This window comes from Pelodiscus sinensis, chromosome 8 (genome assembly GCF_049634645.1).
Source record: "Pelodiscus sinensis isolate JC-2024 chromosome 8, ASM4963464v1, whole genome shotgun sequence".
NCBI lineage: Eukaryota > Metazoa > Chordata > Testudines > Trionychidae > Pelodiscus > Pelodiscus sinensis.
In genome coordinates this window covers 19014048-19038796 of record NC_134718.1, presented here as the reverse complement: position 1 = coordinate 19038796, position 24749 = coordinate 19014048, and the positions used below count along the sequence as shown (strand labels likewise).

Sequence of the window (24749 nt, the reverse complement as noted above, 5' to 3'; positions counted from 1 at the left end):
CGCACCTTGTGTCCGCCCCTTTCTGATTCCTAGACACACCCAATCCCGAAGAGGTCCCCGCACCCGAGGTGGCACCGCAAGCCGCTCCACTACTACTCCCAGTCCTGATCCTCCCTCCCAGTTCAGACATCCCCCTCCCCCTGCTCACCTTCTCCTCATGTTCAATAAAGAAGCACTCCTTTTCTGTTCAAACCAAACAGGTGTGTTTATTGGGAGGTCAGGGAAGGGGCAAAGGCAGGCGGTGGGAGGGGGAAGGGAGAGAGAGCGGAAAGGCAGAAGGCCCTGTTGGGGAGGCCCTGGGGAGAGTTACTGGGGGGGCTGAGAGAACAGGCCCCTCAGGGCTTCCTGGATGCGCATCCTCAACTGATGGGCCTGGTAGGCAGCTGCAGTCTGGGGCTGCTCAAACCCACAGCCCTCATGGCCGGCATCTGCCCCCTACCCCGGGAGGAAGGCCTTCCCCTTGTGTTCCACAATATTGTGGCGCACACAGCATGCTGCCCCAGACCAGGGCTATTGTGCTCCCCGATGTCCAGGCAGGTGAGGAGGCAGCGAAAGCATCCCTTGAGGCGTTCAAAGGCATACTCCACCTGCATCCGGGCTCGGCTGAGGCAGGCATTGAAAAGGTCTGGGTCCAGGTGGCCGGTGTATGGCTTCATTAGCTAGGGGCCGAGAGCAGATGGCATTCACACAATAGTTCTGAAAGAACTCAAATGTGAAATTGCGGAACTATGAACTGTGGGTTTGTAACCTAGCCTTTAAATCAGCTAATGACTGGAAGATAGCTAATGTGACGCCAATAATTAAAAAGGGCTCTAGAAGTGACCCTGGCAATTACAGACCAGTAAGGCTAATGTCAGTATCAGGCAAATTAATTGAAACTATAGTAAAGAATAAAATTGTCAGACGCATAGATTAATATAATTTGTTGTGAAAAAGTCAACATGGATTCTGTAAAGGAAAATCATGCCTTACTGATCTACTCGAGTTCTTTGAGGGGGGTCAACAAGCATGTGAAGAAGGGGGATTAAGGGTTATAGTGTATATAGACTTCCAGAAAGCCTTTGATAAAGTCCTTCACCAAAGGCTCTTAAGTAAGCTGTCATGCGATAAGATAAAAGGTCCTGTCGTAGATTGATAACTGGTTAAAAGACAGGAAACAAAGGGTAGAAATAAATAGCTAGTTTTCAGAATGGAGAGAGATAATAAGTGTTGTCCCCCAAGGGTCTGTACTGCGACCAATCCTATTCTATCTATTTATAAATGATTTGGAGAAAGAGGTGGCAAAATCTGCAGATGATACTGCTCAAGATAGTTAAGACCAAAGCAGACTCACAATACTCACAATACTAGGTGATTGAGCAACAAAATGGTAAATGGATTTTAATGTTGATAAATGTGAAGTAATACACATTGGAAAAGATACTCCCAATTATACATGCAATATGGCGGGGACTAATTACCTATAACCACTCGAGAGAGATCTTGGAGTCATTGTGGATAGTTCTCTGAAAACATCCACTCAATGTGCAGCCACAGTCAAAAAAGCAAACAAAATGTTAGGAATCATTAAAAAAGGGATAGAGAATAAGACAGAGAATATCTTATTGCCTGTATATAAAACCATGGTAAGCCCACATCTTGAATACTGCAGACAGATGCAGTTGCCTCATCTCAAAAAAGATATATTGGCATTGGAAAATGTTCAGAAAAGGGAAATGATTAGGCATTCGGAATGGATCCCATATTTAGAGAGATTAAAAATACTTGGACTTTTCAGCTTAGACAAGAGGAGACTAAGGGGGAATACAGTAGAGGTCTATAAAATCATGACAGGTACGGAGAAAGTAAATAAGGAAAAGTTATTTACTTGTTCCCATATCATAAAAACTAGAGGTCACCAAATGAAATTAATAGGTAGCAGATTTAAAATAAACAAAAGGAAGCATTTCTTCATGCAGCACACAGTCAACCTGTGGAACTCCTTGCCAGAAGATGTTGTGAAGACCAGGACTTTAACAGGGTTTAAAAAAAGAACTGGATAAATCCATGGAGGTTAGGTCCATCAGTACTACTTAGCCAGAATGTGTAGGAATGGTGTCTCTAGCCTCTGTCAGGGGCTGGAAATGGATGACAGGAGAGGGATCATTTAACGATTCCCTGTTCTGTTCACTTCCTCTGGACCATCTGGCATTAGCCAGTGTCGGAAGACAGGATGCACCTTTAGTCTTACCCAGTATGGCCATTCTTATGTTCTTAAGACTGAACTCGATGACCTCTTGAGGTTCCTTCCAGTTCTAGTATTCTATGATTCTATGAATTAAAGGACTGGACTAAAATAATATGGCAATAATGAGAGTCAGCATCCCTTTAGGTAGTTTTTTTGTGGGAAGAGGGTTAAAGTACAAGTCATTCCTGAGACACTATTCAGATGCATGTAAGTGGAAAACATGTCAGGCTCTCCTTCTTACTGTCCTTTCTCCTCAAGTCTTTCAAAGGATACTAAGGAAGGGTATGTCTACACTACCCTCCTAGTTCGAACTAGCGGGGTAATGTAGGCATACCGCACTTGCAAATGAAGCCCGGGATTTGAATTTCCCGGGCTTCATTTGCGTACCCCAAGATAATACATTATTACCGCATATTTAAATGAATATTAAAACAGGAGGGTGGGAAATAGATAGGAATTAAGAAACCACAACAAAATCAACAGAGAAATTCAGAGCAGAAACACTGGTGTGGGGAAAGTCACCCAACAGAGAAACCAAGTAATGATTTTGATCAGGCAAATCCTGCAAGCCAACTAAAAACATTCAAAACTCACAAACCTGAAAACATTTTCAAGCACAACCATCAAGTCTCAAAATTATAATTAAACACAAGTGATTAGGAACTACATAAAAGAAAACCCTCTCAACAGGTTTCTCATTTTATGTACTTATTGCCTTAAAGCTATGTAAATGAAAAGAATCTTGGCTTATTAGCATATCATTATAATCTTCCCCTGAAATTATTACGCATCTTCATGCACTATAGAACAGATTTTCAAAATATTGAATGCTAGTTGGTAGTCATGCACAATTCCAGCGGACAACTATCATATCACCAAATACTACTGTCACTATTGCCCATTTGTTCCTATTCTCGACCCTAGCACTTGAAGGGACACAGAGAATGAACTATCTTCTCACTTCTAGAGATGGTTCCTTAAGTCAAGGTTGAAATACATTGACATAGAGAATGCCTTATACGTATCCTATGACTAGTATATTTCAGTCTCCTGACCTGACAATCCAGCAACTCACAATAGCATTAAAACCTAAAAAAATTAAAAGGATGTAATTTCCATATATAGAAACAGAAGTTATGAAGTGCATGAAGAGGCTAACAAAGATAAAACTGGTTATGTGCAAATATGTACATATGGGTCTGTGTGAACTAAAGAAAGTGTGTGTGTAAACTGGTACCACTGCCACAAAAGTGTGATTTTTCAACAGGCCGCTTTCATTCTGCTGGGGAAGTTTTAGATAAATGAAAACCTCCCTTAAGACAAGGTAGATTTCAAGTCAGTGTACAAATAGACTGTACAGCAGCAATGCTTCCAATCAGTCATTTTAGCTAAGGTGCCTCTAAGGGGTTAGATTAGAAGAACAACCTTTAGAAGCATCAGATGACAACGCTCCTCTAGGGACAAATAAAAATACAGCAACAAATCACTTTAGAACCTCTCAGAAGAATAAGCTTTAGATAAGTGTATGACAAGTTATATCTATAGCCATCTCTCTATATACAGATAGCCTTTTGTTGTTGTTGTTATTTTTGAAAGAAAAACTGAGGAAAGTCCAACGCAAGATTTATGTTGTACTTGCATTTATGATAAAAATTACACTTTCTTACATTTCAGCTAAAAGCCTATGCTTATCAGTTAGCAGCTGTTAATTCTAAATATTGCTTTATACACCTCCCAAGAAGGCTCCTTTTTATATTGTCCAAATCATTTATTTGAAAGTATAGAACAAATGTTTTTTTAACTGACACAACCCAATCTTTGTCTTGCAGAAGCAAGTAGTTTTTGTCCAAAAAAGTGATATTTGGAATCCAGAGTATCAAATTTTACTTACATCTTCAGTAACCATTTTACACAACATTAACTTAGAGCCACTACTGAAAATAGAACTTATCATCATAGTTTGTTTATCTTTTTATATACTACTATACTAAACCATGCATGATTTTAAAGAACATGGTAATAGCTTCTCTGTTCAAATAGCTGTCTTTGACAAATTAGACTTATGAAGTGTTTATAAAAATGTAAATAAACATACTTTTGTGCCAATTAAGCTTTTTTCTATTTTTAAAAGAATTGTATTTATTTCCCTGCTTATTTGCATACTTTGATACTCCATGATGAGTCTCCCCAATCACTTCTATCACTCTGGACCACAGAACGATGAATCACCTCAAAACAAGACAAACTGTCCATTATATATTAAGATACTGTGTAAAATGTCATGCTTAGAATATAGGATTCTATCACCTGTGGCAATTAGAGTCTAAGAATGCAGGTAAGCTTAACATATTTTTCTACTCAGTGTAAAAAAAAGTGTTACAATATATCCAGGATCAAAATCATCATTACATACAGCAGGGGTGGGCAAATATTGGTCCATAGGACGGATCTGGTCTACCAAAGCTAGTCCCTGGAGGGGACAGCCTCTAGGGCAGCCTCTAGGGCAGCAGAACCCCACCACCCTGGCAGTGCTGGGGCAGCAGAGCCCTCTGCTGATGGACCCTGGAAAAGCCTCAGAGGTCAAGGAGAACAATTTTCTCCCTCTTCCTTATGCAGGTTGGACCTCCCTGATCTGTCTGTCAACAGGTGAATGAAACTGACCTCCCATGGTCCAGCAAACTACCTCATTCAGGACCAATCAGGTTCCAATGGTGCCTGATCAGGGAGGTCCAACCTGCACAAGGAAGAGGGAGAAAATTGGTTCTCCTTGACCTCTGAGGATAGGACAAGAAGCAATTCAATTAAATTGCAGCAAGGGAGGTTTATGTTGGTCATTAGGGAAAACTTCCTAACTGTCAGGGTGGTTAAACACTGGAATAAATTGCCTAGGGAGGTTGTGGAATCTCCATCACTGGAGATATTTAAGAGTGGGTTAGATAGACATCGGTCAGGGATAATATAGATGATGCTTGGTCTGTCATGAGGGCAGGGGACTGGATTTGATGAGCTCTCAAGGTCCTTCCAGTTATACTATTCTGTGATTCTATACTATGTATGAGTAAAGAAAGTAACATAACATAAGCCCATGGTATTAAATCTTTGATGAAAAACAGGGTGAAATAATCTGGTATTCCAAGAGAACAGTAAGCCAATCCTGCAGCCACTCAGTGAATTAAACTATCTTGAAATCTATGATTCTTTCATACATAGCGGTTGCTAAATCAAGGTATTAGCAGGTTGGGTATTAGCAGGGAGAACAGAAACAAGGTAAGCCTGTAATATAGGTTATTTGTAGGTCATATGCTGTCATCATTCAGTATTGTCTTGTCTAATGTTTTCCAGAAAATCACCCAGCTTGTTCCTACTCCAGCCTTTTCAGAAACTTTTCCTACCACAGATCGCAGGGATGCAGCTCCACCTAGGTAGGAGCAATAGTTTAAACAGGTCTCCAGGCAACTCCAGCATTCTAGTCACTATGTCACCTAAACTTCTTAGCCACTCTATCATGTACACCTGCTCTGAGAAGCCTAGAGCAGCCACCATCTTGGCTAACTAACTGTGCCAAATTGGATACTCACCATTAGCAACACTAGCTAACAGGGTAACAGAGAGAAACAAGCCCTCTGCAAAGAAGGGCCATTCGTGGAGCTCCACTATGATAGTAGCAGTGGGAGTTTTAGAATAGATGGGGTACCACCATTTTTAACTATTTAAGAAGTTTCAGTAAGTTTTGAATCATTCCTCAGTGATTTGGCTATTTTTGTTTTTCTAGTGAGAAGTTACAAGTAGTCAAGCAGCTATTAACTGATGAGAGATTAGTTCTTCATTTCCTTTTGTGTGCCCATCTCTACTTGGAAGTCCCAAGGTTTACCGAAAGACCACCTGGTAACAATTTGTCATTCTTGATTATGGATTGCATTCCAATACTCTCCAATGGGTAGATATGTCCAGCATATTTGCATAAAAATCTCCTCTTTCACCAACATTTATCCCCATTCAGAGTGTCTTTCTCCATGGAGAGAGAGAGAGAGAGAGAGAGAGAGAGAGAGAGAGAGAGAGAGAGAGAGATGATACTCCATGGATGTCATGTGTGGGAGGCAACACAGAACTTGGAAATTCAATACATTTTTTTCTGATCTGTATCTTTATGAATGCATTATATTACATGGCCAAAATAACATGGCCCTGTAATATAATGTAATAATATGGCCACTTCTGAAGGATGCAGTTTGAGAGGGAAGGAAATTCATCCTAGCGCACGATGCTCTCCACAAAACTAAAAAAGATGCAATTTCAGAATGGCAGACTACCAGGTGCAAGATATCCTCACATATTTGCACCTACAACTGAACAGTGAATGCCTCAAAATACACAGCTGAAATTAGCTGTTTGGGTACCTGGATTTGTTGCATGCAGTTCATAGGCTGCATTCATCCTCAGCCTAACTGAATCCGCCCCCCTTTATGAAATCTTGGCATATCTTTTTTAAACTGAAGGAAACATGGGGTCATTGCCACTAACATAACACAAAAATGCACAGGAGGGAAGAGAGGGAGATTTGAAAATGTTTCCTTTAATTTACAGACTAACTCGGCTACCCCTCTGATCCTTTTGTGAGGCATTCTAGTCAAAGACTGTACCAAGCCATACAACTAAAAAGCATAAAAGTGCAGGCAGAAGGAAATGACAGTGTCACAGATGCCTTCACTGTGGCAGTCCTTAACAAGTCTCAGTTTGGTCTCGGAAGGCATAAGGAGGTAAAAATGTTAAGCGCATTCATCCCACTGAGCAACAGCTTTTAACCACAGTAGACTAGTTAGAAAATGTGTAGCTACACAGTCAGGTCTGTAGGACTAGGGGAGTGATCCCCTGCTTAAACTATATCTGCCTGGTTTTGAGAAGGCATTGAAAGCTCAGAATGAAACTAGAAATGTATATAACAATTTTATTTTCACTCTGGAGAACTCAGAGTTCAACTATCAGAAAGTTCTAAACAAGACAGTATACCCCAGTGAAATCTATGCTCAAACCAGCTGCAAGAGAATAGTAGATAAAGGAGATGCTATACAATAGTGAAAGACACATGAGAAACAACTAGCAAAAAAATCAAAGGATAAGGCATTAATAAAAACCAATCCTTTGCAAGTCTAGCAGACAGAAGCTGCAAGGCTTTTTATATTTACTATTAAATACTTAATACTTTATCTCCCTTAAGTACGGGGCATCACAGTATTTCTTAACCAACCAATGCATTTTCCCACCCTATGCAGTCAAATCAATACAATTGTATATTGCTTTAAAAAATCACTTCATATGAACAAGGTTATATTAGAACTCCTGTGATTCATTATGGTTTGCAATTCTGCCCCCATCCCCACACTTCTGCCAGCGTTCGGGCAGTAACCATCTTTAAGAAATACAACATAGTGAAACAACAGACTCACACCTGGGACCATGTTTTCATCTAAAACAAGTCTGAGCAAAAACGGCCCATGAGTCCCCTGCTAAGCTGCCAGATCCACCCATGGACACACTGGGGAGCTTCAAACAGACTCCCTGCCTGCCCCTCATAAGCTGAGAAAAGCGGCTGCTGCAAGGCTCTGTTTGAACAGCTGAGAGCCCAGGGGTGGGGGAGAGAGGCTTCCCGCACTGCCCCTGTCCCCACTACAATCCCTTTAGCTAGTTTCCATAGGCAGCTTGGGAAGCACCCTTCCCCCCTCCCTTGGGCCCTAGCTATTTAAAGACCACATGACCCCTGCAGCCAGTGCAGGGGCGGGCAAGGCAGAGACTCTGCCTGAGAGGGCTGCTGGGTAGGAGTCAAGCAGGTAGGTCTCCAGGCCAGAGTCTGCCTCTGGCACCCCAGCCTCTGGCACACCAGCCCTACATAACCCAAACCCTCTGCACCCCCTCTTCAACCATATCCCCTCCCAGATCCTTCACCCTAGTCCCCTGCCCCAGGTTACAACCCAAACCTCTGCACCCTAGTCCCCTATCCTTCATCCGAACTTCCTCCCAGACCCCACACCCTCTCCTAACCCTCAATCCCTTACCTTCCCATTGACAGCAGCTGCTGCTGGGATCAACCTCTTTCTGCAGCAGGCCCAGGATTGCTCTGAGGGATGCGTAGCATTCTCGGTCTGCTGGAAGCTCAGGCCCACCATAGACAGAGGCTGCTTCGCGGCAGCTTTACCCTCCCCCCACCACTGCCTCTGACAGAGACAGCAACTGTGGGGAGGGCAGGTGGCACTGCAGAGCAGATGCTGGGGGAAAACAGCTTTTAAGGGGGGAAATGCATGTAGTTGACAATATTAACTGATGAGCTTAAGCGACGAGGAGTCCTGTGGCACCTTAGGGTATGTCTACACTACAAAGTTAATTCGAACTAACAGACGTTAGTTCGAATTAACTTTCATAAGCGCTACACAGGCAAACCGCTAGTTCGAACTTAATTCAAACTAGCGGTGCGCTTAATTCGAACTAGGTAAACCTCATTGTACGAGGACTAACGCCTAGTTCGAATTAACTAGTTCGAATTAAGGGCTGTGTAGCCACTTAATTCGAACTAGTGGGAGGCTAGCCCTCCCCAGCTTTCCCTGGTGGCCACTATGGGCACCACCAGGGAAACTCTTCTGCCCCCCTCCTGGCCCCGGAGCCCTTAAAGGGGCACGGTCTAGCTACGGTGCCCATGCCAGGTGCAAGCCTGCCAGCACCCAGCCAGCAGACCCTGCACCTGGCACGGCACGAACCAGCCACCCGCTGCCACTCAGCCCTCCGCCTCTTCCCGGGACCAGGCTGGTGGCTCCCAGGAGCCTGCCCATGGCCGCAAGAGGCAGGCACCCGCCTGGTCTAGTGCGGAGATCGTGGACCTCATCCACAACCTCCGCACTAGGCACAGGAAAGTGGCCATCTAGGGCTGGATAGCTGCCAGCCTGGCCACCTAGGAGCACGTCTGCATGAAAATCAGGGTGATCCAGTGAGACCACAGACCCTGAGCCCTGAGCTTAGAATGGCCGTACTGGGTCAGACCAAAGGTCCATCTAGCCTAGTAGCCTGTCTGCCGACAGCGGCCAACACTAGGGACCCTGGAGGGGATGGACCAAAGACAATGACCAAGCCATTTGTGCCATCCATCTCCAGCCTTCCTCAGAGGCCAGGGACACCATTTCTACCCCCTGGCTAATACCACTCCATGGACCCAACCTCCATGAATGTATCTAACTTCTCTTTAAACTCTGTTATAGTTCTAGCCTTCACAGCCTCCTGCAGCTAGGAGTTCCACAGGTTGACTATTTGCTTTGTGAAGAACTTTCTGTTATTAGTTTGAAGCCTGATACCCATTAATTTCATTTGGTGTTCTCTAGTCCTTCTATTATGGGAACTAATGAAGAACTTTTCTTTATGCACACTCTCCACACCACTCGTGCTTTTATAGACCTCTATCATATCCCCCCTCAGTCTCCTCTTTTCTAAGCTGAAAAGTCCCAGTCACTTTAGCCTCTCTTCATATGGGACCTGTTCCAAACCCCTGATCATTTTAGTTGCCCTCCCGTCTTCCACCTCCTTTTCCCAGTCTCCCCGAGTTTTGTTCAATAAAGAGTTTCTATTTTTGAACACACGTGTCCTTTATTTTGTACATCAGGAAGGGGGGCTAGGGATGGGTAAGTGGAAGGAGGTGAGGGAGGAATGGGGTATGAGCCCCCAATGGGGAGCACTGGGGTGGCTCTGCGGGCTCCTCAGGGTGGAAGCTCTCCTGCAGCCCCCTGATTGACACCCCCCCGGATGGCAGCCTGCGGCAAGTGCAGCCGGGCTGATGGCCAAGTGCTGTGATGTGCCGAGTGTGGGCACTCTAAGCCAGGACTGCTTTGCAAGCGGGGAATCCCTGAGAACTGTCTGTCCGGGGTGGGGGTCAGGTCCCTTTAAGCACAGCCCACGGCTAGCCTGAGACAGCAGCTCCAATATTTTCGAATAACTATTGGATCTTCTCCACACAACGCACAGTGAAAGTTAAGAAAGTTAAGATGGCCAAAAAAAAATTGTACTACTAGCTTTTATGCCCCAGTTGTGTTTAAACACATTCAAATCGACTTCTAAACTGTTTTAATCACACAGAAATGCACATACTTTTTTTCTTACTTTAAGCAGCCATATTTTCAATACGGGCTAGAAACTGGTTAAGAGTTGTATTTTGGACACCGGTGTCAAACACATATTTATCATCAAACTGGTCTCTCCCAGAGTAAGTTCAGAAATGGAAAACTTTGTCTAAATATTTGTCTTATCTGCAAAAGAATTCCTTATACCTTTGAGTTATCAAGCTTCTTAACTCCAAAAAAAAGTGTAGCATTTTAAGGAATTGCTAAGGTCACTGATAAAAAAATTCTTGACGGCTATTTACAATTAAAATGATTTTCCCCTCAATTAAAAGCTAAGTGCTGGATGCCAGAAATAAAAAAAAACCCTCCACAGAGTGTAATTCCAGTACCTGAGCACAAATATACAATCAAGTCCTATTTTATATATCCATAAAAGACTCCAGATTTCAATGTTGTTGTACACCTCTGCTGCCTCCATTTGTCTGTTTCACTCGCTTATTGCATCTTGTTATAAAATTAGCTTGTGAGTTCTATGGAGCAGTGACTGTCCCTTTACTGCTTATTTGCACAACCCTTAGCTACAGATGTAAAATAACATTTCAAAAGTTAACCAGTCTAACATTATGTTTAACCGATTAAGCGGGATCCTGTGAGCAGGGTGGAGAGGACTGCTCAGTCTGGGCCAAGCCTGCCACACCACGCTGTGGATAGGGGGCCGCTCCAGTTGGGCTGGACCCACCATGCTGCACCGCAGATGGGAGGCTGCTCCAGCCCAGCTGAGCTGGATCACTCCCCACTCACAGTGTGGCACAGTGGCCCAGCCAGGCTGGAGTAGCCCTCTGCCCACAAAAAGATGTGGGTGGTGGGGCTGCTCCAACCCAGTTGCGCCCTGTTGTATCATGCAAACAAGGTACTAACAAACTTCAACAGGCCTTTATTTAACAAAGGCCTTTATCTTTACAAAGCTGCTGCTGCACCCCTCTGTAGCTCTCACTCATCCCTGGCTCATCTCCTCCCCCCTCCTTCCTGTTTCCTGTGCTTCCAGACTCCCAATAGCCAGTGCTCCCAATTCTAATAATTACAAGCACCATCTAAAACACCACATTCCCTCCTCTCAAAGGAATCAAAGGTTCCTACAATGTCGATCGCAACTTTTTCCCATGCAGAATAAGGAAGAGGAATAGGCTGTAATAGTGGGGTATATGTCACTGCTGTCTCATGCATTTGGCAAGTGACACAGGATTTTATGAATGCTTCGGTTTGGGAGTCCATCCCTGTCCACCAATACAGATCCCATAGTCATTATTTGGTTCTGACAATTCCTTGATGAGTATCATGTGCCAGGTGTATGAGTTTTGATTGTAATTCTTCTGACACAAGTAGCTGGTGTGTACCTCGTAACACACAGCCATCAAGAAAAGAAAGTTCATCCCGAACTCTAAAATAAGGCAGCAAAACAGGTCAAGGTTTTTAGGATCACTGAGCCATCTCTTTGTCAGAAATTCCTGTAGCTTTTGTTGAATTGGACATGCTGAACAAGCAGCTTGGAATTGTTCTCTTGTAGTTGCAGTAAGAGTGCTTGTAATAAGTGCAACTACTTCATCCTCATCCTCCGGTGGACCGTCTGGTGAAGACAAAGGCAAGTGACAAAAGCAATCAGCTATCACATTTTGGTTTCCAGGCTTATATTCCAGTTCATAACTGAAAGAGAGTAGTCTTGCAGACCATCTAGCAATACAATTTCCTGCTCTTCCCAGTCCTTTTGTAGTTAGCAAAGATGTCAAAGGGCTGTGGTCTGTGCGCAACTTAAATGTGCGGCCCCACAGATAAGTTCTCCATTTTTCAGTAGCCCAGACACAAGCAAGTACTTCTTTTTCAACTGTAAATATTTTCTCTCGGCATCATTCAATATCCTTGAAGCTAATGCAACAGTCCTCTCTGTGTTGTCCTCATGAAGTTGTATGAGGGCAGCCCCAAGTCCGTAATCAGAAGCATCAGTAGTCACAATTGTGGGCAATACAGGACTGAATAGTGCAAGTACTGGACTATGTACAATCAAGTCTTTCACAGTTTACAAACTAGCTTGTGCATCCGTTGTCCACACCAAGGTTGAACTTCTCCGTAGTAATTCTCGTAACGGTTCAATGACAGTTGCTGCACCCCTCTGGAGCTCTCACTCAGCCCTGGCTCATCTCCTCCCCACTCCTTCCTGTTTCCTGTGCTTCAAGACTCCCAACAGCCAGTGCTCCCAATTCTAATAATTACAAGCAGCATCTAAAACACCACACGCCCGCTGCACTGCATCACATTGTGGGTGAGGGGATGCTTCAGCTAGGCCAGGCCTATCACACCACATCTTGCCATGGATGAGAGGCTGCTTTACCTTGGTTGAGCCTACCACGTCCCACACAGGGGCTGTTCCACCCTGCCTGGTTAACCGGATACCTTGGTGAGCATGCCAGTAAGGGTGATGCTTACCAGGTAACTGGTTAACCAATTTATACCCCTACGTTAGCAAAACTACGCATGACTAAAATACAAATTTTACTGAGACAGGAAGTTTTCCCCCACAAAATGACTAGAATCTTATTTCAGAATTAGGCTCCAGGTTAGCTGCTATGCTCAGGAATTTATAAAACTAACAGCATGGAAGTCTATCTAAGACAACAGAGAGAAAGAGAGAAAGAGACAGACTCGGCTTTCATTTACCTGTTGCAGTTACTGGGGATTCTCCATCACTATATCCTGTTGAGCAAAAGTCCCTATAACTTTTTCCAGCATCTAAAGTATGTCTGCGTATCTCCTACTTTTGAAAATGGACTGTTTTTGGAAAATAAAATATTTTAAGTAGGTCATTTTTCCTGGAAATGAACTAATCCTATTGAAAAAATACTGCTGCTTTTTAATATTTTCCCACCCATGCAAAAAAAAAATCTTACCTGTATACTAAATATCAGGGCAGGGGACTGGACTTGATAACCTCCTGAGGTCTCTTCCAGCTCTATGATCCTATGATTCTAAGGCTGCTATCAAATCCCCCCTCACTCTTCTCATCTGCAGACTAAACAAACCCAAATCCCTCAGTCTCTCCTCATAAGTCATGTGCTCCAGCCCCCTAATAATTTTGGTCGCCCTTCGCTGGACCCTCTCCAATCCACATCCCTTCTACAGTGGGGGGCCCAGAACTAGACACAATACTCCAGATGTGGCCTCACCAAGTGTCTTGAAAAGTATTATCACTCATTAAATTCCTGTTCATGTAACAAGGTTTATTACCCACTTACACAGTGAGTGTTTAGTTTTCATAATGTTACCTTAGTACTGCTGAAATGAAGTGTCTTTTTGCACCTTTGATTTACGTAGGACTTCAGGAATAATTCAGTGTTACTGGGTAATGCTGTTTATAAAGGTTCTTGAGACAGAAAATAATATTGTGTGCCTTGGTTGATTCTGAGAGCTCCTCCGGCACTACTTTCCTCTTGCTCCATTATCGTTAGGGGAACAGGAAGAAAAGCAAGCTGAGTATCAGATTTTGTCTACACTGCAGGGTTTTTGCGCAAAAAGCTTTTTGCAGAAGAGATTTTCTGCAAAAACATATTGTGCAAAAGCGCATCTATACCTCAAAAGCAGATTGCAAAAGCTATGAGCTTTTGCGCAAGAGAGCGTCCACACTGCAAGGACACTCTTGTGCAAGAAAGTTCTGATTGACATTCACAGATCAGCCATCAGAGCTCCTGTGTTTTTTCTGATAGGCTCTTTTTGCGCAAGCAACCCCTGTTGGGCATACACACCCACCTTTCTGCGCAAGAACTCTTGCACAAAAAGGAGTTATTCCTTGTAGAAAGAGGTATACCAACACTGCAAAAAGCCCTCTGTTCTGCCATTTTACTGTAAATTTTCTTGCACAAAAATGCGCTTGAGGTGTGGACGCTCCACAGGTTTTTGCGCAAAAATGGCTGGTTTTGCGCAAAGACCCTGTAGTGTAGACATAGCCTCATTGTGCACGGCTGCTGTCCCCCACCCGCTCTCTCAAAACTCCGCCCTTGAGTATCACACTGGCTCTTTTTACTCCAAATCATTTTGTATTACACAGAATCCTTTACAACACTGATTTCCATGGCACCACTTAGAAAGACGCTGCATAGGAAGAATATTGTGGATGTCAGTGCATTTTATGTATGAATAGCAACATTCTGTGAGCTGTATGAACAGATGATTTGCTCCAGGTTATTTTGACTACTGTAAGCAAAGTCCTACTGAAATGAGTAGAGCATCTGCACAACTGATTACAATGAAACTTTGAATAGTAAGAAGGACACCATGTTATATTGTGCACAATACAAATAGCCTGGTTACTGGTGCATCCCATGCATCATTCTGTCAGCACATGGACTAACAGTTGAAAAGGAAAGAAACTGAAAGCCAAAAAAGAAGGGGGAGGGAGGAATCTGACTTGAACAAATAAAGCTACCAGTCTGTTTTTAACTTACCCAGGCAAGATACTGAAACACACAGGATGAAGATCAGATCATTTTGAGGTCCCAGAGAGAAAAGGACTGCATACACTTTAACAGCTAGGCAGCAAAGGATGATTTTTCAATGTAACTGTATCATTTATTTTACATTTCCTCTAGTCTCCACTGTGTGTTCAGAACTCCAAGAATTGCTTCTAAATTTGGAAACAGTCAGGAGTCCTGTGGCACCTTAAAGACTAACTGATTTATTGAGGCTTAAGCTTTTGTGGGTCAAAACCACTTCATCAGATGCACCAGAGGAAGTGATTTTGACCATTAAAGGTCAAAGGATCATTAAAGGTCAGGTCACAGGACTCCACGTTTTTTTCAGATACAGACTAACAAGCTACCCATCTGAGACGTCTAAATTTAAGTGTTCACTGCCCATTAGTGGGTATATCCAAGAAAATCTGGGTCCTATATTTCTTCAGACACTAAAGATGTGCTGTGGTGCTTAATTATCTGTACCAAAAAGATTAACATCTGACCAGAATCCTTTCTGTGGTTTCAATGCACAGTTTCTATAGTGAATTAATACTTCGGAAAGATTATTCTTTCCTAGAGGTACCACTTCTCCTGCAGGATTAAAAGGGAAAATAAGAAAACTACCAAGTCAAGATAAGAAGTATTCTCCAGTTTGGTCACGTTTCTCAGAACAATTAGATTTACTCATCAGTTATATCTCAATATGGTCAAAACAGTTTAAAGCTTTTTCTCCTCTTGAAAAGAGGACACACTGCTGGACGCACCTGTTCAATCAGCCATCTACTGTCACTTCCACGAATATGAATAAACTCCAACATATGACACTGACATTCTGAAATGTAAGAAGAGCTGATACTTCCATTAATCATTCTCAATAATCAACCCAACTGTTTCTTGGGAGGGGAGAAGGTCTTTCTCTACAGTTTGCGACTATGTATTTTTCCCATTAACAAACACCTTTCATACTTCCTTTTCAAGAACGTAAAGGTATGTCTACACTTCATGCTTATTTCGGAAAAAGCTATTCTGGAAGATATATTCCTGAATAGTTTATTTTGAAATAGAGCATCCACCTTACAAAGAAGCCTCAAAATTAGTCCAAGGCAGATTCCCCTAATGAGGATGCACTATCTTGATTTAGAGCCCCAGGAGGCACTGGGGAGGAATAACTTAGAATGGTCCTAGCTATTTCGACATAGCAGCAGGGGAGCATTCAAAAACACCCTCCTCTGAAAGAGGTTTTTTGGAAGAGGTGTTATTCCTCATGGAATGAGGTTTACTAGTGTCAGAAAAAGCCCTCTGTTATTTCAATTTTCTTTTAAAATAACACAATTGCTGTGTGGACGCTAGTACTGTTTTTCTGGAATAACAGCCGTGATTCTGGAATAACAGTTCAGTGTAGACACACCCTAAGACTTGATCCAAAGTCCACTGAATAAACATCATCTATGTCAATAGGCGTCGGATCAGTCCCCACCCCGTTGCTGGTTTGGTTTTACAGGACAGTAAGGAAGCATAAAGGTGGCATAAATATCAGAAAGAATTGTTTGAGGTTTATAAAAATGAATATTTGATGCAATTTTGTATCCATAATTTTCATGTACACAAGTTACACCTAAATGCATATGTATGAATGTAAATTTTCATATAGAAAAAGATTACTTTCCCTGTGCTCTGTAATGTTAAGGGTAAAACTAGTGATGAATCATTTTTAAAAATAGTCTTGTCGGGGGTTTATAAATAGTTCTCTTTTCTAGAGTAATTATTATTCAGAAGCATTGCTGCTGAAATAACACAATAATCAACCTTGGCTTCTTCATCAAACCCCAATAACATCTTTTTAAGGTCTTATTTGTAAAGGCAAGCTGATTAATTTCAAACATTTTCCTTTGCAAAAAAAGTTAATTGAAATGATTTACCTATGTAACTACTTGTCAGATCTTATAAATGCTAGGAAAATGTTAAGCCAGTTACTTAGCTACCCCATTTACACGTGAAACCACAGTGAAATCAAAGACTATGTAATAAAACAGCTGTTTTTCTAACCACTTTCCAAGTATTCTCCCTACTTTAAAAACTTGCTTCTCCATTCATCCATAACAAAAGCTGCTAACATAACAATGAAGTATTATTAAACACAACAGCAAACTACCACGACAGCATTATCTCCATTCCAAATTGACTTCCTCTCACTGCCTCAACCAGTCTTTATGGGTATGTCTACACTACAAAGTTAATTCGAACTAACAGACGTTAGTTCAAATTAACTTTGATAGGCACTACACATGCAAACCACTAGTTCGAACTTAATTCGAACTAGCAGTGCGCTTAATTCGAACTAGGTAAACCTCATTGTACGAGGACTAACGCCTAGTTCGAATTAACTAGTTCAAATTAAGGACTGTGTAGCCACTTAATTCGAACTAGTGGGAGGTTAGCCCTCCCCAACTTTCCCTGGTGGCCACTCTGGGCACCACCAGGGAAACTCTTCTGCCCCCCTCCTGGCCCCGGAGCCCTTAAAGGGGCACGGGCTGACTACAGTGCCCGTGCCAGGTACAAGCCTACCAGCACCCAGCCAGCAGACCCTGCAATTGGCACAGCTCGAGCCAGCCACCCGCTGCCACCCAGCCCTCCGCCTCTTCCCGGGACCAGGCAGGCGGCTCCTGGGAGCATGCCCAGGTCCACAAGAGACGGGCACCGCCCGACCTCATCCACGACCTCCGCACTAGGCACAGGAAAGTGGCCGTCTAGGGCAGGAGAGCTGCCAGCCTGGCCACCCAGGAGCAGGTTGGAATGAAAATCAAGGTGGTCCACTGAGACCCCCAACCCAGAGCCCTGAGCTTAGAATGGCCGTACTGGGTCAGACCAAAGGTCCATCTAGCCTAGTAGCCTTTCTGACGACAGCGGCCAACACTAGATACCCTGGAGGGAATGGACCGAAGACAATGACCAAGCCATTTGTCTTGTGCCATCCATCTCCAGCCTTCCACAAACAGAGGCCAAGGACACCATTCCTACCCCCTGGCTAATAGCACTCCATGGACCCAACCTCCATGACTTTATCTCACTTCTCTATAAACTCTGTAATAGTTCTAGCCTTCACAGCCTCCTGCAGCAAGGAGTTCCACAGGTTGACTATTTGCTTTGTGAAGAAGAACTTTCTGTTGTTAGTTTGAAGCCTGCTACTCATTCATTTCACTTGGTGTCCTCTAGTCCTTCTATTATGGGAACTAATGAAGAACTTTTCTTTATGCACCCTCTCCACACCATTCATGCTTTTATAGACCTCTATCATATCCCCCCTCAGTCTCCTCTTTTCTAAGCTGAGAAGTCCCAGTCTCTTTAGCCTCTCTTCATATGGGATCTGTTCCAAACCCCTGATCATTTTAGTTGCCCTCCCCTCTCCTACCCTCTCTCTTCCCCTCTCCCACCTTCTTTTCCCAGTCTCCCCGAGTTTTGTTCAATAAAGAGAGTTTCTATTTTTGAACACACGTGTCCTTTATTTTGAACATCAGGAAGGGGGGCTAGGGAAGGGTAAGTGGAAGGAGGTGAGGGAGGAATGGGGTACGAGCCCCTGATGGGGAGGACTGGGGTGGCTCTGCGGACTCCTCAGGGTGGAATCTCTCTTGAAGCCCCTTGATTGACCCCCCCCCCCCCCCGGATGGCAGCCTGCGGCAAGTGCAGCCAGGCTGATGGCCAAGTGCTGTGATGTGCCGAGTGTGGGCTCTCAGGGCACTCCAAGCCAGGACTGCTTTGCAAGTGGGGAACCCCTGAGAACTGTCTGTCCGGGGTGGGTGTTGGGTCCCTTTAAGCACAGCCCTCGGCTAGCCTAAGGCAGCAGCTCCACACACTAAGTCTTAATCTGATGCCCTACTGGCACAGCTTCCAGCCATCCTTAACCTCAGTTCAGGGTCCACTCAGTGTGGACATGCTAGTTCGAATTAGCAAAACGCTAATTCGAACTAGTTTTTAAGTCTAGATGCACTAATTCGAATTAGCTTAGTTCGAATTAACTAAGCTAGTTCGAATTAGTGCTGTAGTGTAGACATACCCTATTTTAGTGCAAGTATATTTGATCCTCTCAGTGACTGGCAAAAACTAAACATACCTAAATCTGACTATCCTTCACTCTCTGAATCAAATCTTGCTCTCAGGCATGGATGAAAAAGCCTGAAGTTTATGCCTAAACTCCATAATTTTAAAGCGGGTGATTTAAGACCATGATATTGCACAACTATTACATTTATTGCAGTCCCTACACATTGTACACTGTAGCTATCAGGATAAACAGCACCTTTTTCTTAATGGGATGTTTAATATTTCCTTCCATTTTCAGCTCTTTCCCAAGTGACTTTACAGATGGAGCAAGGGGGCAGCCTAAATATTTTGGCCCCAATAATGTGTTTTGGTTTCTTGCTAATGTAACCCACACACCTAGCATGCATCTACACAGCACCGTAAATCAGAATAAGATAAGCAATTTGAGCTTTGCAAATTGTGTATCTTATTTTGATGCTATTCAAAATTGCTTATTCCGTCATTTGGCACTGTCTAAAAAGTGCCAAATTTCAAAATAAAGCACTATTCCAGAACATCCCTTATTCCTTGTAAAATGAGATTTACAGGGATGTCAGAATAGCGCGCCTGAAATAACAGGCTTGCTGTGAAGATGCAGGATAGTTATTTCGGGATACTCTGGTATCCCAAAATAGTGTTGCAGTATAGACATACCCCTGATTCACTGTCTCATGTAGTGGCACTTAGACCACTTACAGTGATTGATAAGAACAAGGGAGCTCTACAGCCTTAGCTGAGAGCTGGCAGGCTTTATAGCTCAAGTGGTAAAGACTCCTACATTAAACTCCAGAAAATCCAGGTTCAAACATACCCTGAGACATTTATACAACGCACCCTATGTCTTACCATTCAGAGTTTCTGAAGCAATCCTTTGAGTTACTAGACACAAGAATCCCTGCTCTGGTGGCCTGTGTACCTGGAGTATTCAAACCAGGGGATAAACAAAAGAGGAATGGCCACATAAACCCAACCCGTTCACCCTGAATCCCTCCGGACATTACATAGTAACCACAGCGCCCTTTTATTCCAGCAGAACAGAACTGCCCCCTGACATGGGGGGGCCCTAAGGCAGGGGCGGAGGTGTCCCCAGCTTGCCTGTTTCCAGCCCCGAGTTTCGGGACTCCCTCGCAGCACTAGGGAGCCCGCTGGCACCCCAGCCACCCCCACCATTCCTGGCGGGGGATCTACTCGCTGAGCTCCCCTAGGCTCTGGAGTGGGCGGGGAGCGCGGCCCGCCAGCGAGAGTTTGGGTGGCTGCTTCTCACTTGTGCGTGCCCCGACTGATTTCTCTGTGGGTCAGCGCCCGATGCAAGAGCCCCCCCCCAGGCGCTGACAGGCCCCTTCGCCCCGATTGCCCTGGGACTGGCTCCCGCGGAACTGCGCGCGGCGGCCCGGGCTGACACGCGCCCCAGCCTGCCGAGAGCGCCGCGGGGCTGACACGCGCCACGCGCGGAGCTCGCCTCCCCCGCCCCTGCAGCGAGCGAGCAGCCTGGCGCCGGGCCAGCCGCCCGCCTGCGCCCCCGGCTTCAGGCGCGCCGCAGCTCCCCGCCTGGGCTCGCTTGCCTTGGGAAACAGCGCCAACCGCCGGCAAGCGTCGGGCCCCGCAGAGCTGCCCGCGCCTGGGCCCCGGGCTCCCTGTGCCCGCCTCTCGGCAGAGCCCCGGGGCCGCCACGGCGAAGCTTCCCAGCGAAAGGCAGGGGGGGGAGCAACTCTTTGGGGCAGCCCCCCCCCGTTGTTCCTGAGCAGTAGTTGGGGGAGGGGGGTAAACCAGGCGCCGCGCCAACAGCCAGTTACAGATGCACCATGTGCAACAGCCGCGCCAAACTCCCCCTCTCCCCCGCGCAGCTGCCAGAGCCCGGCTGCTCCGAGTCTCCCCCCTTTCCTCCCCCCGCCGCTTGCAGCGGCGCTCACCTTCCTGCACCGCATGGAACGGGTTGTTGGCTTCTATGAGCTTGATGGAGTAAGTGATTTTCTCGCTCTGCAAAATGTCGTCATTGAGATTCAGATCGGACACGGCCTGCTTGAAGACTTCGTCGTCCTTGGCAGCATTTCCTTCAAAAATGGCACCTGTTGGCATGACCACAGCAGAAATTGATCTTTCCCAGAAGGAGTGAGGGTGGGGCCGCGGGATTACCTGGGGAGAGGTAAGGTCTCAGAACTATTCCTGGTTTTTTCCCCCGTGCCTAAGGTTTCCTATCTATATAAACCAGCTGCATCGCGCCTCGTTCTCCCTTCCAGTGCAGAGTGTTTTAACATGGCCGGTTGAGTCTGACACTGGAGACACTGTTGAGCTGGGGTCTAATGAAGAATTACAAAACAAATTAACAAAAAACAGCGTCCTGGCTTCCAGGTTCGCGATGATCATACCAAGGCATTTATTGTCCGGGAAGGTTACATCGCAGAGCCTTCAAGGACCATTCCGCTCGAGATGAGTGCAACGGGGAGGTGCAGCACAACTGGATCATCATGAGGCCTTTTCTTCCCTAGCAGGTCGACTATGCTTCACCAACCAGCACTTACTAACCAAGCCCTCTAAACAAATGTCTTTGTAAGTTGTAGTGCAAGAGAAGGGAGCGGTGTTGGAAACAACCAACTTTTGCTCGGGTTTTTTTCGGCTCTTCGCCGGGTGTATTTGGGTGTTTGATTCTGCGCTGCATACACAAAGGCACTGGCAAGCCTGAGTCAGCCTGGGCGTTCAGTAACCTGAAAGCTTCTAATGTCAGGGCCGTTGTTTATGCAGTGAACATGAAAACATCTGGCGAGCTGTGTTACATAATAGACTCGGCCTGTGTGTGCACATTCAAGTTACTCTCTTGTTTAGGCAAATCCAGACTGTTAGGTTCAATAACAAAAAGGCGCCTCCCGCCATGACATTCTTATTTATTGACACCAGTTCCGCGTCCTAAGTCGAACAAAGATCCGCGTGTAAATTCACACATGCACGTTCAGGCTCTTCCCCTTCAGTCTCTCGAGGCCGTTATTTGGGGCGAAGTGACAACGGCACCAAGGCTGAAGTTTGGGCAGGTCTGAAAGCCAAGCAGCTGCAGCTGCCCTTCGCCTGGTCCTGGGCAGGCATCTGGGGTCTGCGTTTCCTGCCTCCGCCGCTGAGAAATGGGGAGCGAGTCCTCAGCCAACTGCGGGAGAGTCGGGAGAGGCGAGTTTGCATCCGCGGTAAGTAGCGCGCTCCTGGTGCGCTGGAGCCCTGTAAGGATGCCCAGGGCCTGGGGGCTGAGGCAGCTGGGGCCTCCACGCCGCCCTGCCCCCTAGTCCCTGGGGCGCACGGGCAGCTCAGGGCTTGCCTCCCTGCGCAGCGGGTCTCTGCCTGCCGGAGCCGCAGCGCTGTCTGCTCGTCCCCTGCCCCTCGGCCTCCCGCCGATTTAAGGGGGGCTGCTTTCCGAGCATCCTCGCGCTCCCGCCGCCACATCATGTGGTTCAAAATCCATTCCCACCCCCACGGGCATCCCTCCCCCTCACATGGGGCCCTCGGAGGAGATGCTTCCGCTTGTGGAAACTTGTTCCATCTCGGTTTGTCCTCGGGGACAGACGCGCTCCTGCTCCGGACTAACCCGTGCCAGCCTCCCGCCTCCGTATCTCCCTCCCCCGCCCCGAGGGTTTCCTCCGGGAGGAGGCGAGTGGGGGGTTGCTGCTCTTCATTTCCCTGCCGCTCTCCATCGCCTGCTCTCCGCTGCCGAGAGCCCGGCCGATCTGCGGAGACTGTCTCCCTCTCTCCCCGCCACCCTCTGCCTGCCTGCCGGCGGGCACCTCCCCACGCTACCCGAAGGTGGCTGCAGCGCTGTGCCTCTTGCCCACCAGATGTCCCTGGACATTTCTCTGCCCTGCTCCTCGAAGCCACGCCAGTGACCCGTCCAGCGCGATGCACTGCCCGGCCTTCCCGCTGTCGGGCAGCCTTTCCCCTCGCTGCGGGCACCAGCCCTTGCAGCCCGAAGGCTTGAATGGGCCCTTGTTCAACCTGCAATAGTTGCGCGCACTCACACTCACTCACACCCCCGGCTACTGCGCATCCAGCGGCTCCTGCCCCTTTCCAGCCAACTTGTCCCTCGTGCATTCCCGTTATCGTGCATCCGCTAGGACTGCGGAAGGGGGGGGGGGCTGGAAAGTTTCCCCGATGGGTGGTTTCTTTTCGGTCTGTTTTGCCTTGTGCATCAGGGGCGGCGGGAGAAGGGAGAAAACCTTGCACGCAAACAGGTCTGAGCCCAGAATCTAGTACAAGAGGAGAAGCGGCCACACGACAGAAAACCTGCGCCCTACCTCCAGAGAAACCTCTGCTGCGATTCAGTGCTAACGTGCTCGAAGCATCCTCGCAATCAAAACAGGACCCCAGCCTCGCTTCCTCCTCCCCCTAACTTTGCAATTAAGAGGATTCGGGTGGCTTATTTTCCCCCCTCCCCCCGCTAATAGGGATCGCTCGCCCTCTGCCCGTGACATTATGTGGTTTTAAGGAGACACTGACCCTTTATTTGTTGCTTCTCCCCCCCCCCCCCCCGCGCGCTCCCTCTTCTTACCAATGTGGATGATGGAGTCCGCCCGCACTGAAACGCACTGAATTATCCAGGGGAAAAGCCAGAGCATCACCACTTCCATTGCCAGCCTCTCGCACAGCACATCAGCCCGGGTTTGGTGGAGAGACAGAGATGCGGGGAAAGGAGGAGGAAAAAAGATACAAACGATTGGGAAATCCAGCCCCCGAGTCTTTCCCGGGATTGAGACGATGGAGAGAAGAGGGAGGCGGGGACGGGGGCGACCGCAGGAAAAAGGCAGGGGCTAAAAATACATGCAGCTGGGTAGATCCTGGGTGGCTGCGAGGAAGCAGCAGGGCAGAGACTTCAGCAGCAGCTCCTCGCTCCGTGTGTGTCTGAGCCCCAGCTCCCAGCAAACTGCGGAGGACCGCCCCCCCCAGGCCACGTGATTGCGGAGCCTCGCCACTCAATATAGTCTGGGCGAAGCACACGGGGAGCTGGGGAGAGGCGCCGGGAGCCCGCGGAGCCCCGTTCCACCCCGGAGGCTGGCCAGGCGAGGGGGGCTGGGGCGGCACAAGGGACCCGGCTCGCCCTGGACGGGAGAAGGTCTGTGGAGCGGGGGAGGGGGGAGGAGGCAGCCTGGAGACGGACCTGTCCGTGCCAGAGCAGGACACCGAGCGGCCGGGAGCAGAGGGAGGCGAAGAGGCTCTCTAAGATAAAGGGGGTCCCAGCAGCCGCCCGGTCGCCTGCGGGAGCCAGCTTCCCCCAGGCTAGTGCGGATTTCACAGCGATGCGCTGCCCAGGCTGCTTTCCTGCCACCAGACGCTGCTCACTCGCGCGCCTCCGTCCGCTGGGATCCCGCTTTGCCAGTGCTGAGCAGGGGCTGGCACTAGCCCCCCCCCCCCCCCGCCCGGGACTGTGCCCGGCGCCCAGGCCGAGGGGCCGGAGTTCAGAGCGTCGTTCCTGAGGATTTGGGAGCCACATGGAGGGAGTTTAATTCCTCGAACTGTTTGGAAACCCGACAGACCCTTTCCCTGGCCAGCTTGGAAATGTAGCCCCCGAGTCGCAGCCCTGCTGCTTTATTTGGCGTCGGCGTTTGCCCCGACCCGCCTCTCACAATGGAAGCGTTGGTTGGAAGTTGGAAGGTGAAGTGACCGGTTTCACCCCAAAGGGGGATTTGTTCGTCACTGGCGTCTCTAGTGGTAACGAGAAAAGGCCCCGGGAGAGAGGCAAGGTTCAATGGAAGCTGCAGACTGAGAAAATCTTAAAACTTGGTTCCTGGTTTTTAAATTTCAATGAGAAAATGAAATCGTGTTGCAAAGTCAAAAAGCGCTTGAGGGTGCAATGAGATGCTGAGGGGGCGGGGGTTCTAGGTT

The 24749-nt window shown here is 46.9% G+C and overlaps 1 protein-coding gene across 2 annotated transcripts in view; it reads right to left on the bottom strand.

The window, feature by feature from the left end:
- The window catches only part of GRID1 (glutamate ionotropic receptor delta type subunit 1), a 1054628-nt gene extending 1030198 nt beyond the window's left edge, over positions 1–24430 (bottom strand). For both annotated transcript variants that reach the window (XM_075934837.1, XM_075934836.1), the window contains exons 1-2: positions 23419–24430; positions 20807–20962 (exon numbers count right to left, since the gene is read on the bottom strand). In XM_075934837.1, the coding sequence (XP_075790952.1) occupies positions 20807–20962; positions 23419–23497 (235 nt within the window). In that variant the 5' untranslated portion in view covers positions 23498–24430. The remainder of the gene's footprint in view (positions 1–20806; positions 20963–23418) is intronic.
- Between the last annotated feature and the right edge of the window lie 319 nt (positions 24431–24749).